The sequence below is a fragment of the Hemicordylus capensis genome, chromosome 1 (genome assembly GCF_027244095.1).
Source record: "Hemicordylus capensis ecotype Gifberg chromosome 1, rHemCap1.1.pri, whole genome shotgun sequence".
NCBI lineage: Eukaryota > Metazoa > Chordata > Lepidosauria > Squamata > Cordylidae > Hemicordylus > Hemicordylus capensis.
Genome location: NC_069657.1, coordinates 359,142,880 through 359,158,031, shown reverse-complemented (window position 1 = coordinate 359,158,031; position 15,152 = coordinate 359,142,880). Strand labels below are relative to the sequence as shown.

The 15,152-nt window shown below is 40.2% G+C and overlaps 1 protein-coding gene across 15 annotated transcripts in view; it reads right to left on the bottom strand.

Annotated features, from left to right (window-relative positions):
• Positions 1-15,152, bottom strand: part of STXBP5 (syntaxin binding protein 5) — a 235,009-nt gene that overhangs the window by 44,762 nt on the left and 175,095 nt on the right. For 6 of the 15 annotated variants that reach the window (XM_053291487.1, XM_053291414.1, XM_053291425.1 and 3 more), the window contains 3 exons: positions 12,896-12,955; positions 12,756-12,803; positions 2,731-2,781 (listed from right to left, as the gene is read on the bottom strand). The exons of 3 other annotated variants lie outside the window; for them this stretch is intronic. In XM_053291487.1, coding sequence (XP_053147462.1) covers positions 2,731-2,781; positions 12,756-12,803; positions 12,896-12,955 — 159 coding nt within the window. The remainder of the gene's footprint in view (positions 1-2,730; positions 2,782-12,755; positions 12,804-12,895; positions 12,956-15,152) is intronic. 6 more of the 15 variants (XM_053291466.1, XM_053291477.1, XM_053291517.1 and 3 more) reach the window with 2 other exon arrangements.

Genomic DNA, 15,152 nt, shown 5'->3' with positions numbered 1-15,152 from the left:
AACTTAATAAATTTGAAACATAGTTGGAACATATTGGGGGGGGGACTCGTGACAGCTTTTTAAGTCCTTGCGAGGTGATAAGCTCTTATAGCACTCTAGGTATGAAGCTACTGAAAAAGTCTGGGAAGGGGTACATATTTTAGTATATCCACACTTTTGGATAAAACATAAAAACAGTTATTTGATAACATAAAACATAAAACAGTTATTATCTCCAAAGGCAGAGCCTTTTCTCTGGTGGCAAAACTGTGGAAGCCTGTCTTGGGAGGCACTGTCAGATACACTCTTTGTGTTTAGCAAGCCCATCAAGACTGTAAGATTTTACTGATGTTTTTAACTGATACTACTACCTCTATTGTTTTGCTAGAGCAAGACAACCTTATGCAAATTGCATCAGAGGTGTAAATTTGGGTGGGCTAGGTAAACAAACAAACAAACAAACAAACAAACAAACCTTTCTATATATCTGTTCCACCCCCGTTGTGTCAATTGATGGACAGTGGGATTACCCTGAGGGAGAGTATAAACATGCACTGGGATTCACTGTGCAACTTGGTCCATATTAATTGAAAATATGAACAAAATTATTTCTGATCCATTCAGTTTCTCTACTGAGCATAGTGTTTAAAATAATTGGTTTTAAGCACTGGTTTAAAATGAAATTCTATCTTGTGGAATTTCATGTGGAATTTTTCACATAAGCATATAATTAATATTTTATTGTAATTAGCAGCAGGTTTATAAAAAGAATAACTTTAGAAGCATGTGTCAGAAGAAGTGTAAAGAAATACTAATGTTTCAGAATAAAGTACTTGTACGCACCCATTAGCAAGAATCAGAGAATTCTTATAAACTCACTGAAATTAGGGGATGATTGTGACTTTTTGAATTCTACCTCTTTGATTTTAGTTTGCATGTACCTTTGTGTGCTTTATATGGTGAGCACTGTCCAGTCCCATTTACTGAGCAAAACTGGACTTTTTCATCAGGTATGTAAGTTTGTTGATACATAGTTCAAGAAAGCACTATGCTACTTGAATAAGGCATTCAAAAGCAAACTGCCTAGAGCTATTAGACAGGTAGTATAAAAATATTAAATTCAAATGAGCGTAGCCTACTACTCTACACATATAGATTTCATTTAGATTAAATTGGTTATATAATAAAGACTTATGCTAATTTGTGTGATCTTAAAACCAGTGGGTGCCCAAAGCACGGTTCAAGCACTTTTACCTGCTATCCCCTACCCCATGCAGCTTTCTGCTGGGGCAGCACACATCCCAGTAATCCCCCATGTGGCACCAGCACACAGATGGTGTTTGTGCATGCACGGGTGCCATTTGATTTGTCAGCAACACCATGCTGACCATGCAAATGGTGCCCGTGCATGTGCGGGTGCCATGTGTGCTGGCATCAAGAGAGGGGTTATTGGGATGTGCATCACTCCAACAGGAAGCTACATGGAACGGGGGAGAGCAGGTAAGGACCTGCTCTCCTTTTTCTTAAGAGTTCCCGGTACAATTTCCTTAAAAGTGCTCGAAAGGCGCTTTGGGCACAACCCTACCAGTGGGCTCAATAGTGAAGCCAGGATATGAAGCATTTGAACGAGGAGCTAGTTCATTAGAAGGGGACATTTAGATAGGTTTGTTGAATTGGATTCTCCCATGCCACACAGGAAATTAAATTTGAAATAAATTAGAGTTTCAATGAGGTGCCTGTCTGGATCCTTGCTTAAATTTCTTTAATAATCAGGACACTCTTGAGATATACATAGCAAAAGAAGTTGGTCCTTTCAAGGCAGCTATTCACTAATTCTACAGTATGACCTATTTGACTTAAAACCTTATTGGGGTAGTGATCAGTGAATTTCTTTGATGTAGGCTACTGCTCAGACTGCATAATAAACATAGCTGAATAGCTCTAGACAACTATGTAGGATACTATTCATGCTCATCATGCAGTGACTGCTCTTCTGCACAGTATAACATGGGTGATTCTGAATCACCCATGCTGCTGCAGGTGTCTAAATCAATGCCCACAAAGTTTTGGAAAAGGACTTGTGCACTGCTACTAAAAAGTACACAATCACACTTCTGCAGTGCTATGGTCACTGTGCAGCAGAAGTGCTATCATTGAATTTTAAATAGTAACACACTTGACTAGTTCTGCAACTCTGTGGGTATTGTTTTAGATGCGTGCAGAGGTGCACACAGTTCAGAATCTCTCACATTACACTGCAAAGAATGTCAGGCAGTCTTGACAATGAGAATGATTGCAATTTAAAAACTTAAGAGCAAAAATTATATCCTTGCTATGGGTGAGATTTTCCATGGCTTTTAAGAAATAGAACACTTTTCAAGGCCAAAACATTTTGCAAACATGCAATACATATAAAAAGTGTTGGCACTGCCTAATGGAAGGTAAATGGACATTTTCTCCTACTTAGGGAAGTTCAAAGTAAAGTCACTGGTCTACATGTTGCACAGCACAATAACATGGGGAGTGGTAATCACCCATGCCTGCACTCCAGAAGCGCTAGTTAGATTGGAAACAAGTCTTGTGCAAAATTACAAGACTGCCAGCACCTTACTACAAGCCCTCAGCAGCACAGGTGATTGGCACTGCGAGTGTTATGCTGCGCAACATGTGAACCAGCATGTTTTTAATCTTGGAAAAGGTCATGATAGCTGAAACAAATACCATTAATACAGGCTTTAAACAAATACTTACCTAGCTCAGGCTTCAGTTCAGTTGGTAAGCTTAATTTTCTAGACATCTTTGCTGGAAAATAATGTATAATTTTATAACAAAGCCAGAATGATAATATTTTAGAGTATATGAAACCAAGCATTAAAACTCATAGTTTTAACGTAAAGAAATTAATAGTTCTAAGCAACAACTGAAAGCTTATATTTGTAATAAATATAACAATTTTAGTTATGTGTCAATAACTAGTTATGACTTTTAGTTATAACTTTAGTTATGTGTCAATGTCAGTATGACAATCGTCTTCTTTGGAACTGTGACCAGTTTCTTAACACTAGTATGTATGATTCTTAGGATTCTGAAGTCTGTATGATACTTCGGTTCAAGCACATCTTTCTTATGGTGTGTTAGATGTTATGGCTCTGTATGGTTGTCCAAAAAACTAACTTGATAGTAAATGGAAATCAAGATGAGGCCAACTGTTACTTAAAAACAGCCTTTCCAATTTTCTTCCTAAGTTTGAGTATGGGCACAGAAAAGATGAAAGAAATCTGCGGGGGTGTGGGAGAGGTGAAACACAACTACTATGGCGACTGAGCCAAAATATGGTATTAAGGAGAGTTGGAATTACAGTGAAAAATAACCAAAGAGTAAAACTCTTCTTCTTAAGAGCTCTATTTGCTATACAGTTGCTAACGTATATGCTTGCAGCTGATGGGAACACACTGAGGGCAACTGTTCAATGCTCTTAAGAGCATTCTTTTGAAGAGGGTGTTTCAGGGGTGGTTTGTTGGTAATTGTCCTTTTAGTTTGTTTTAGTCAGGCAGTTGTAAGATCTTGCTTTTCAGTTTTTATTTATTGTTTAATAATGTGTAAAGCTGTTATGCTTTTTATATATTTGTGCAATATTGTTTTTAATGTTAGCTCACCTGGGTGACTTGCAGAAGCAAAAGGGTGGGAAATAAGATCGTTAAACAAAAATAAATTAAAAATGGGCCATTTTTCTTAATTCATATTTAAATTGTCAATGAGCATAACTATTGGAGGATAGTTTGTGGAAGGTGAACAGATTAATTAAATTAAGGCAATTTAAATCACAAATTTAAATGTTAAATCAACAAAGAGGGTTGATGTAAAGAAAGTTTTCAACTTTCTAATACATATATCTTTTAAATAAGCAACAATACTAGTTTGTTTGCAACTAAACAGAACCTTTATATCACACATAAGTACAGTACAAGCCAAAATATCAAGTCATGCCGACTACAGGCCTGTTGCAGAAGTCATCTGCTTGGGGAACAATTGTGAAAGTCAGTCACACTCACTCTCTTTACACGCCCACACCCCTCACCCTCGGTTACTCACTCAGCACTAACAGCGAAAGCTAGACATATCATGGCATCTGACCCATTCATATCCAAAGCAATGCAAAGGTATAAGCTTCTCTTATTTTTACAACAAGGTATGAATAACGCTTAGGGAAGCTCATCCTTGATCACCCTACTTTGCTGCTCTGTAATGGCAGTCACCTTTTGCCCAGCTTAATTTCAATTTAGGAAATTAGCCAGACTGGGGGGAAATTGCTTCAAGTGACTGAGTGCAGAGAAGTAAACAGGAGGAAAGAATTAGACTAGACCCACCATCAGTACTCACTTTATATATAAGCAGGACAGATGCGTGAAAAATACATAGTTAACAAGTTTTGCTCCAACTGCCCAGAACCTTTCCAGAAGCTAGACCTGATGATTAACTAAGCAAAACAGTCTTTTTGTGAAATGGAAAGCACATGTCCATGCTGCTTTGGCAGCATCTAAATATTCATAATTCGCACAATAATAAAGACAATAGAATAATATTTCATACTTCTAATGCTTATTAGAAGTGAAGGCATGAAACTTGGAGGGGGTGAAATTAATGCCTCCAGTTTGGAAGTCAAAGCGTTACAAGCCAATCCTAAATCCTCCTAAAATTCAGCTTGACTTAAAGCAGCTGAAGCACCCTAAAGTAGCTCTCTCAAGTTATCCTTGAGAAGAAGGGAAGCTTCAATAATCCTCCCTATTTCAGCAGCAGCAATAGTCTAATTTTTAAGTTAGGCCTGAAGAGCCTACAGAGCAGCTGATGCAATGAGGAAGCCAGATAAATAAAGTTTCAAGTAGCTGCTGGTTCAATCCATTAGAAGAGCCACTCAGATTGCCCAAGTAGCAATGGATGCTCGGCAGGAGTGTCCAGACCCAGCTTAAAGGAAAGGCCATTAGCTCTCTCTCTGGCTGCCCCCAGCCAAAAAAGTGTTTGCTGTCTCACATGAACTTTTCCCAATAGTTATCTGACACAACTCAGGAAAAGTTAATTATGAGGTAAGCTTGAAAATCTTGCAAACAACTACACACAAAAAAGTCATACACTTCCTGTGCATTCTTATACATAGAAAAGCAGGCTTTAATGGGCTTGGTAGAGTGACATGAATTCAGTTTTTAGAGATTATGAGTGAAGACTTTTATATGTTTGTGTTACTTCTAAAAAGGTTGATCTTTCAAAAGTCACAACTACAATTAAGAAAAAATTAATTCTGATTGTTTTAAAACCAGTGTTTCTTCACTCACGTCACAATGGAGACACTTTTGGCAACAGAGGAGCAAGACAACAGTTGGCACATGCACACAGACCCACACATGGAAAATTTTTATTTAGACAGTTTACAAAGCTTGAACAAAATCTTAACGAGCACTGGAGATTTCATTCCCTGAAATAAAAATAGGCTTCTCAGTACTGGAACATTTTAATGCAGTGCCTAATCAAAATGTCCAGCTTCACAGAACAAACATCTTCAAGAATTAGAACACAAAGCGTCACATATTAGTAAACAGCTCACAAACAAGGGAAGGACCTAACAGCAAAGCTTGGAGCACTGGTTCTCAGTTTATAGCAGGCCTGCTCAACTTCGGCCCTCCTGCAGATGTTGGCCTACAACTCCCATAATCCTTGGCTATTGGCTACTGTGGCTGGGGATTATGGGAGTTGTAGTCCAAAAACCTCTGGGGGGCCTAAGTTGAGCAGGCCTGGTTTCTAGGGACTAGAGTTGTGCACGAACAGCTTGTACATGGGCTGGCAGGTTGAGGAGTGGTTCCCCTAAGAAGCCGGTAAGCAGCTCCTTACCTGTTCTCCCTGCCTGGCCGCTTTTCCAGGTGCGGCTCCCAGTCTCCAACCGGCCATGTGGAGCTGTTCCCTGCAGCCTCCGTGCAGTGTTTGTGTGGTCAGCAACACTATGCTGACCATGCATATAGCTGGCACATGCATGTGCCAATGCTGTGCGGAGGCTGCAGTAAAGAGTGCCGCAGCCCCACCCGGACAGTTGGGGAGCAGGCGATGTGCCCGGAAAAGCAGTGGGGCAGGGAGGAGCAGGTAAGGAGCTCCTTACTGGCTCCTTAAGGGAACAGCTCCCCACACCATTGAGCCAGCTCAAACGCTAGTGCCTAAGTTGGTTCAGCGCTTCCCAGAGGAGGCACCAAACCAGCTCGTGCACATCCCTAATAGGGTCAATCTGCCCACATGTCCACCATGGCAAGGATACTAGTGTTCTCCAGAAAACATTATCTTTGGTTTGGTTTATAATGGTTATATTTACAACTGGTCAGAGAAACTGATGAGGGAACTTCTGTGGTCTAGCCACATATCAATCTCTAGGATTAAAGAGGACCAGCGCACATAAAATGATAAATGAAATTGCTCATTTTAGCTAAAGTAATCACGCACTGTACCCAAGAATTTCTCAACAGGAGCCTCATTTGACCAAACATGACATCCAAAGATTCTGGCAGTCAATACCTAGTGATATAGTGGTATAGCACAGAAGAGGTAAATTAAGCAACTACCCCAGATCGCATGGCACACCTATCGGCAGGTGGTCTAACTCTATGCACTAGCTACATCCAAAGCAATGGTGTGCTTGCAGAATGAGTAAATTTGTGCTACTGCAAGAAGTTCGCTTAGGATTATTATTTTACTACTACTACTACTACTACATTTATATCCCGCTCTTCCTCCAAGGAGCCCAGAGCAGTGTACTACATACTTGAGTTTCTCTTTCACAACAACCCTGTGAAGTAGGCTAGGCTGAGAGAGAAGTGACTGGCCCAGAGTCACCCAGCTAGTTTCATGGCTGAATGGGGATTTGAACTCGGGTCTCCCCGATCCTAGTCCAGCACTCTAACCCCTACACCACGCTGGCTTAGACACACTTTGACTGTGTTTTGAACTGGCCAGTGAGATCATGGTCTGTATGTGGGGGTCTTCAATTTGTCATCGTCATGCCACTTCCTGCTGAGGTTTTGACTTGCAGCAGCTACTCCCCTCCATGAGGTTGGCTGACCTATTCAGATGGCCTGCCCTGGAGACTTATGGAATCTGAGGGATTCCTGCCCCTAAGTTTCCTGTTGGCATGGATGGCACTCTTGTTGATGCCCTAGTTACTCTGTGAAAGATTGAGATGACTCATGCGGTGGATATGATTGCACTTAAGGGCCCTTTCCCATCATGCAAAGCCTGTGTGGCTCCTTAGCTTTTCAACGAGCAAGGGGCAAGGAAGCCGGCAGAGAGAGCTCTAGTTACCTGGGCAGGAAAATACAAACAAACCCAATGTCAATTACAGCCATGGACTTTATCAAATGATCAACTGCTTTTAAATTCCTACTCAAAATAATCTCAAGGTAGCCCAGAATTTTTGTCCTGAGCCTAGAACTCTTGATACAATTGTATAACAAATTGCAAGAGCAAGGATAATTTGCACTTGCCATTGAGTTTCTTATCCTGTCCGCAGGAGGATGATCCAAAGATTTGTACAGTCCTTAAAAGGGGAGTTCACAGACAAGATTACTGGACAGAAGGTTGAGAGAATGCCAAGTTGTAATTGTGTAGTCAATAAAGCTGCTAAAAAAATTAAGTAGTTTCCATGGGCCACTGGCTTAATAAACCACAAGAACCCTCTTCCTATTATCCTAACTTCCTTGTATACTGCTTCCTCAGAGTATACAGGGGAGCAACCATAGTTGAGTCAGTTAGTGTGCAAACAGGACACCTGTACTGAATAAAATCTAGCATTGCACAGAGCATTGTTTAACATATGTGCTGTGCTGGTGATGGTGGCAGTTTTAAAAATCTGTACCATTGCATCTATGCAGAGTCATATAGTGGGCCTAATCCAAGAACTCTGTGTTTTGGTCTCCTCATTCATCCTGGAGACAGTAATTTATAATGCACTTACATTTCGGTAGGCACTTTTCAGACAGAATTGTTTACATTTGGTCCAACTTGGATACCACAATTAGAATAAAAGTCTGGTTCAGAATGATCTTGCTTAGATTTTGTTTTGTCATCCTTTGATGGTGACAGAATGCTTGGAGGGATGCAAGCACCCACAAGATATGAGATTCATATCCTCCTTGATTGGTGAGGGTTAGGAGAAATTAGATGGTACTTGGAGAGACCAATAGGAGTAATACTTTCCTGCTAATCTTACTACACCTTCCATTAGAATTTTATACAGCAGCTGACCACTAGTTGGGCCACTCTGTTGAAGGTATGCAAAATATATTTGGTAACACAGTGGACAAATGAGTAGCTTTGACATGTTAAGTATATATATACCAATCCTCTTTTAAAACCAGACCATAAGAACTGCCATGATGGATAAGACAATTGGCTCAGTGTTCTGTCTGCCTAACCTGGCCAGCCAAATTACTTAAATCAGGAGTGTGGGAACAATGGAGCGGGGGGGTGGGGGTGGATGAGTGACCCTCGGCTGCTGGGATCTGGGGGAGCCATCAAGGCAGCCCCACAGCACACCCCACTTCTGACACTCCTAAACCCCAGCCAATCAGTTCACCAGCTGGGAGCGTGAGGTGTGCCCTTCTTCTTCCCAGCCAGTGTTTCACTGAAAAAACTGAGTCGTTCAATGAAACGCTGGCTGGGAAGGAGAGGGGCACGCCTCATGCTCCCAGCTAGCAAACTCACTGGCTGGATGCAGGAGGATTGGGAGCAGGGTGTGCTCTGGGTGTGGGGATGCCTTGACACGTTTCAGATAAATGCTGGCTGCGAAGGATCCATAGTGACCACTCCCTCTGCATCCATGTCAGATGCAGGGGGCGTGGCCAATGCCTGGAAAGGACTATTCAGCTGCATTGCAAAGTTTCCCCATCCCAGCAAGCAGTTCGTTGAACCGCTGACTAGGAGCTCCTCTCTCTATGAGGGGAAACTTTGCAATGGGACTAAATAGCCCCATCCTATCAGATACCATGCCCCCATATCTGAAGTGGATGCAGGGGGTGTGACTTGGGCGTGCATGCTGACATGCATGCAGCAAAATCAGCGCAGAAGGGAGCTGCTGGCAGGGACCTGTCCCGCAGCCACCGGTGGGCTCCCAACACACCTGACTTCAGTTACAGGAGTTCACATGCAGGGCATTAGGGCAGCTCACACTGCCATCCTCAGAATCTGAAGCATATAGCCTCTGAAAGCAGAAGTTGTAGTTTTGACTATCATGTTTAACAGCTATCAGTAGATCTACAGAATCATCTGAGTTATTTTTACAAGCATTTATGCACAATATCACACAGGTTTTATAGTTTAGTCACTAGGCCTGTGCAATTATTTGGCTTTGGATGGCTGAAGCTAACTTGCCCATCCGCCCTGGCCCATGTGGAGATGGCTGCTCCTGCCACTTATCTAAGTTCCGAGTGGTGTTGAGCGTAGCACTGGGGAGGACCCTTAAAGAGAACAGGAACCCACTGAAAACTGCAGCTGTATCTGGGAAGACATGCATGGAATGCTGGGAAGTGTAGCTTTCCCCTACTCTTTCTCTGTAGAACTCCAAGGGAGAAGAGCTTGGAAGGATTACACTTTATTGATCATATTTATATACAACACTAGGTGGTGTACACAGTCCAAATTACAATATAAAATTTAAAAAACAGTTTCACAGATTAAAAACAATTCACAGAGTAATACAATTAAACAGTTTAAAATCAATTCAATTAAAAGCCTGGGAAAACAGGTCTTAAGGGTATTTTTAAAAGCAATCAGAGATGGCGAAGCTCTTATTTTGACAGGGAGTACATTCCAAAGCCCTGGGGAAGCCACAGAGAAGGTCCGGTCCTGAGTTGCCACCACCCTGAGTTGCAACTGTAACCGGACCTCCCCAGATGATGTTAATAGGTGGCAGGGTTTGTGACAAAAAAGGCAGTCTCTTAAATACCTTAGGCTAAGCCATTCAGGGCTTTATAGGTAATGACCTATAAATGACCTTTATATTTCGCTCAGAAACATATCAACAGCCAGTGCAATTCTTTCAGAATCAATGTTATATGGTCCCTTCAGGTTGTGCCATGAACCAACCTGGCTGCCGCATTCTGTACCTTTTGTAGTTTCTGGACTACATATATTTCTCAGCAATCCATGCACACTTTCCCGGATGTTACTGTGACTTGCTATGGCTGTGACTTCCAGTTCTCTTTAAAGACCCTAGCCAGCACTGTGCACAACACCACTTTGTGTGACAGTGGGAACAGTTGTGGGGCTTGGGGTGCATATTATTCAGTTTTTGGCCATTTGCAGCTGAATAATTGCCCAAACCTATTAATCACACATTGTATAACTGCTTCCTTTTATCACGAACAATTTTGTCAATTTTAGTGTCAACAGTTTTAGTATTTGAGTGAATACCAAATTCTTATTTTACTTCTCTGTGTGAAGTATTCAGTCAGGACAAAACCACCAGTTAGGTGAGCATTTCCCTTAATTTGAGTAGCTTCTGATTTTTGTCCCAATTCATACAGAGAAGCAAAGGTGCCACTTCTTTCTGGCTGGATCCCTCACTTCTCTGTTGAGCAGCATCCCATAAGATGGACAGAAAAACAGGGACATTATAAAACACCAGCACTTCTGCTCACGAGCCAGCATTGCTAACATGGGAAGCTCACCCTATGATACATCGTCACATTCAATTATCTTGCCCAGAGGGAGAAATCCAGCCACGAGAAGTAGCAAACGTACCATGCTGATAACATATGAATCTGTCGTTAAGAATCCAAGAGAATGTAGTTATCTATTTATAACATAACATCTCTCTATATAATACACTAAGGTCGTATGTGGCAAGGCCTGCCCACACAGTGATTTACCAATCGGAGAAAAGCACCATGGTGATTGGGCAGTGGGGATTCCATATGCAGATAGGGAAGAGGAAAGGGGAGGAGGTGAGTGAGGGGTGGGGAGGGGGCAAGCGAGTAAGCAGGGGGGGTGAGCGAGCAACGGGGAGGAGGCGAGTGAGCAAGCGAGCGGTGGGGAGGTGGCAAGTGAGAGTGGGTGGCTGACACTGAGCAATAAAGCAGGGGCTGTAGTGGTGGGCAAGGAGAGCAACAAAGTCCTAGCGCACAGATGATCTGTGCGGGTTCGGCTAGTATAATGTTATAACATATAATGTATAAATACATATGTAGTTATGTTATAAGATGGAAAATATTAGTTAGTTTTAGGGCCATGTGACACACATTACATCCAAGCATACAGTTTGGCCATCTGTGTGTTTAAGATGAAAACAGCCATGAGACTCTGATCAGGACTGATGTACAGAGAAGTATTCCTCCCAAGACAAACAGCAGCTGTGTGCATTGGAGACAATATTTTAATCAAGACTGTGGAATGAGGGAAAAGCTTAAATTACCACTCCCTACACACCGCTGTCCCAATCCTGATTACCCTCTGTGGCTTATTTAAGTTTCAAACATATACACGTGCAAGACAAAATACTGTGTTTAACAAAAGGAGTAATTTGGCTCTTAAACACTGATGTAAGTACTAACATGTTGCATAATTCATTACAGTGTTTTTGATTAAATATACCAAACTCTGCTAGGGTGTTTATTTGGCTAGATATAAAAAGTGTTCTCTCAAACACCTGTTGTAACATAAATAGTTTCAGCCTGATCTTTTTACTGAGCACTAATTTCATAAAAGCAACAATCCAAGAAAAGCACTTATTTTGACTCACTGTAGCTTCAGGTTACCAGGTCAGTTGATAATTTCAATACATTTATATCAAATTATCCAAATTTTCCATAGTCACTTTGAACATGGTGGTAAATTAAGTGAGTTTATGAACAAAGAAATGTGATCAAGAAAAGATAATATGTTGTGAAAATGCACATTTATAAGGAATCCAGTGGGTACTGCTTAAATATACATTCCTACACATATACACATATTTAGTAAAATCTCACTACAAGTAAGTGATTAGGAAGCTTGATGAACAATAAAACCAAGGTAGGGAGAATGCCTGCAAAATAATTTAACTTCTATTGAAACAGAAGACCAATATATGTTATAATTATTATACTCTAAAATGAAAAAGTAGAATCACCATATCCAAGCAAGAAGGTATTCCTTACTGTCCCGCTCAATAATTCAGCAGCCACCATATTTATGTTATTACAGTAGAAGGGTTTAATCCACTTTGTGCATGCACTGCAAAACTAAGATGAGTGGTAAGTTATTTGCAATTTGCTGTCAGTTATGACAAGTGAGTTAGCAATAAGGACTCAGATATTTCTAAAGTACAGGAATGAAAATATCATGTGTTTTTTCCTAAAAGTAAAAATAATCTCCTCTTTCATTCCAGCATAAACTGCTATTGTGGAATTGGCATTAGTACTTGGAAGATTTAAGTTAAAAATCTGTTTATGCCGCAATGCATACAGGATTGAACCCTTTCAATTGTTTTAAATACAAAACCAAAACTTTGTAAAAGAATGTGTATATGCAGTTAGAAGGATGAGTATATACAATTAGAGAAAATTAAGACCCCAGTCTCCTTGATTGCATTAATCATTCAGCCCAGTACACTAGCAAAGAAGCACCCCAAAGGAACACCACTTATGGTTAGGAGAATGTTAATTTAACCATTAAGGCAATGCAGCTTGCTTTGTTTTGCTGTTGGGTTAAGCACTGCATAGAGTAAGGCACTGGATAAGGAGCAAAGGATAATGTTTTCTAGTTCCTACCTATATCACTGGCTACCATCTTGGAAAACTTTCTGCTTTTGGTCTTCACTGCAAATAATATTTTGATACAAAATGTCAATGTCCTAAAAAGATAAGCTATAAAAAGAATTAAAATTCTCCTAAAAACAAAAATACTGTACCCTTTTCTATAAAATTATTCATTTTTTGATCATCATCAGAATTGTTGGGAGAACCAGAACCTACATAAGTGAAGACAAGAATGAAAGGAACATACAAATGGATATTCACATAGAAGGATGCATTCAAAACAGAAAATTATGAAGATGACAAAATTAAGCAACAAGATTCTAAGTCCTAACTCACATCATAAGCAATGGTGAAGCCCTGATTAAATATCCACAACCAAGCAAACATCTATTTAGTTAGCATGGATGACAAATATTCTTTTTTCCTGCAGAGGTCAGGGGGTCTACTTAGAGTCCATCACTTACATTCCCCTTTCCATCTAATAGCTGCAAAGTCTGTATGAGAACATTCACTTTAGAAAGAGACAGATCTTTGACTCCTCCCATGTCTCAGTTGCACTAAACTGCACCATGCATGGCTTGCTTTAGCACACCTAATTATGCCAGTCCTTAAATTTTCTTATAAAGGCAAGACAATGCAATCAAGAGACTACTGCAAAGGACATGTTTGCACATGGCTACTAGGAAACAGTTTAGCAAAAACAGTTGTGTTCGGCTTAACAGAAAAGCACACTGGCAGGGAATATAATCCACAATTTAGTTGTCAATTTACTGTATTACATTCTGTGTCAATCTAATTCAAAAGGGGAAAAATTAGCCTCAAAAAGTTAAAAGTGCATTCCTTGTGCTTCCAGTTAAAGTGCCCTTGGATAGTGACAGAAGGGCCACCTTTCACCTGGAAGTGGAACTAGCCCCTACTACATTCTGCTTATGTTAAGATCAGTTTTACAAACTGTCCAGAGAATGACAACATAATGGAGGAATTGAGCATTAGTTGATATCTAATGCTGTAAGCTTATATACCCGCTAAAGAAGGACGAACAAGAATGCAGACAAGAATATATGAGGACTCAGAAAATGTTTACAAGTTCTAAGAAATCCACCAAAAAGAATCTCATTGTCTTTTTTGTTTTGTTTTTTAAATGGGAGGCATCTCTCTTAACCATGTACAGAGACAGTTATACCTCCAATTACCAGACACTGTGAGGCATACAGCAGGGAAGGCCGATGGCTGTCTTGCTCTTGCTCTGCTTGTGAGCGTTCTCAGGGGCATTTGATTGCTCACTGTTGGGAGACAGAGTGCTGGAGACTCCTAATCTGATCATGCATAGGCAGTTCTTATATGAAATGATGTGGAAATAAGATCTGTTAATTCCAATAGGGAAGCTTACCATTACAAATATTAAAGATATCTAAATTAAAATCAACCATAAATATATGCATGTTTTGTGATACACTAGTTCCCAGCTCAAAATGTCCCCAATTTTTAAACAGAATCAATCACTGTAATAACAAAAAATGAATATTTTACACTTACCAGTCTTCTCTATTTCAATCTTAAGTGGAAATATTTACAATGTGTCTTTCCTAGGAACTATTTTAAAAACTAACTGGAAATAGTATCCTTCACTTTAGAAGTGTACTTTTGAGAAGAATAAATTCCTAATATAATTTTTATATGGAACTAATAATGGCTTGTTAAATTTCTTAAGAGAATGAACGCAACACTCCTAGCAACAGGTGAAACACTGCCTCCCCTAGTTTGATAAATAACTGAGTTTCAGAAACTGAATTACTTCCCACTCACTCTCACAACTGATTTACTCCAAGCCAATTACAACTATTCTAAACCAAAAACTGGAACCTGTTACACTACCAATAACATCATTACCAGTTAGTTTAATGGCACTTGATCCTCTCAAACCAAGGTAGATAAAACTAGATATCTTTGTAAAAGCATTTCTTTTAAAGTTGTCTAAGCATCATCTACAATATGTCCCCTTTTAAAACAACATAGTTTAAAATGAAATCTGAACATACTGCAAACCTATAATCTCTTAAAACTGAACTCATGACAAGCTGCTTTTCTTTGTAAAGAACGAACTGTGGAGAAAACACCTTTGCCAAACATCATACAGCACAATAATTAGTGTATGTATATTATGGTTTGATACTGTGGTCCAGGAACTGGCAAGTCACCACTGTTTTTTGCTTAGTATCTACCTGATCTGCAAGTGGCTCAAAGTCAGTATTCTGATTATAAAAGGTATGAGTCATACATGCCTACCAAAGAATATGGCCATTTACCTTCCATCTTATGGAGACCATGTTACTGGCTAATCTGCCCAGTAACTACTTTTTGAGGTGGGATGAGATACGGCAGTTAAGTGACAAAGGAAAAGGAGCAGAC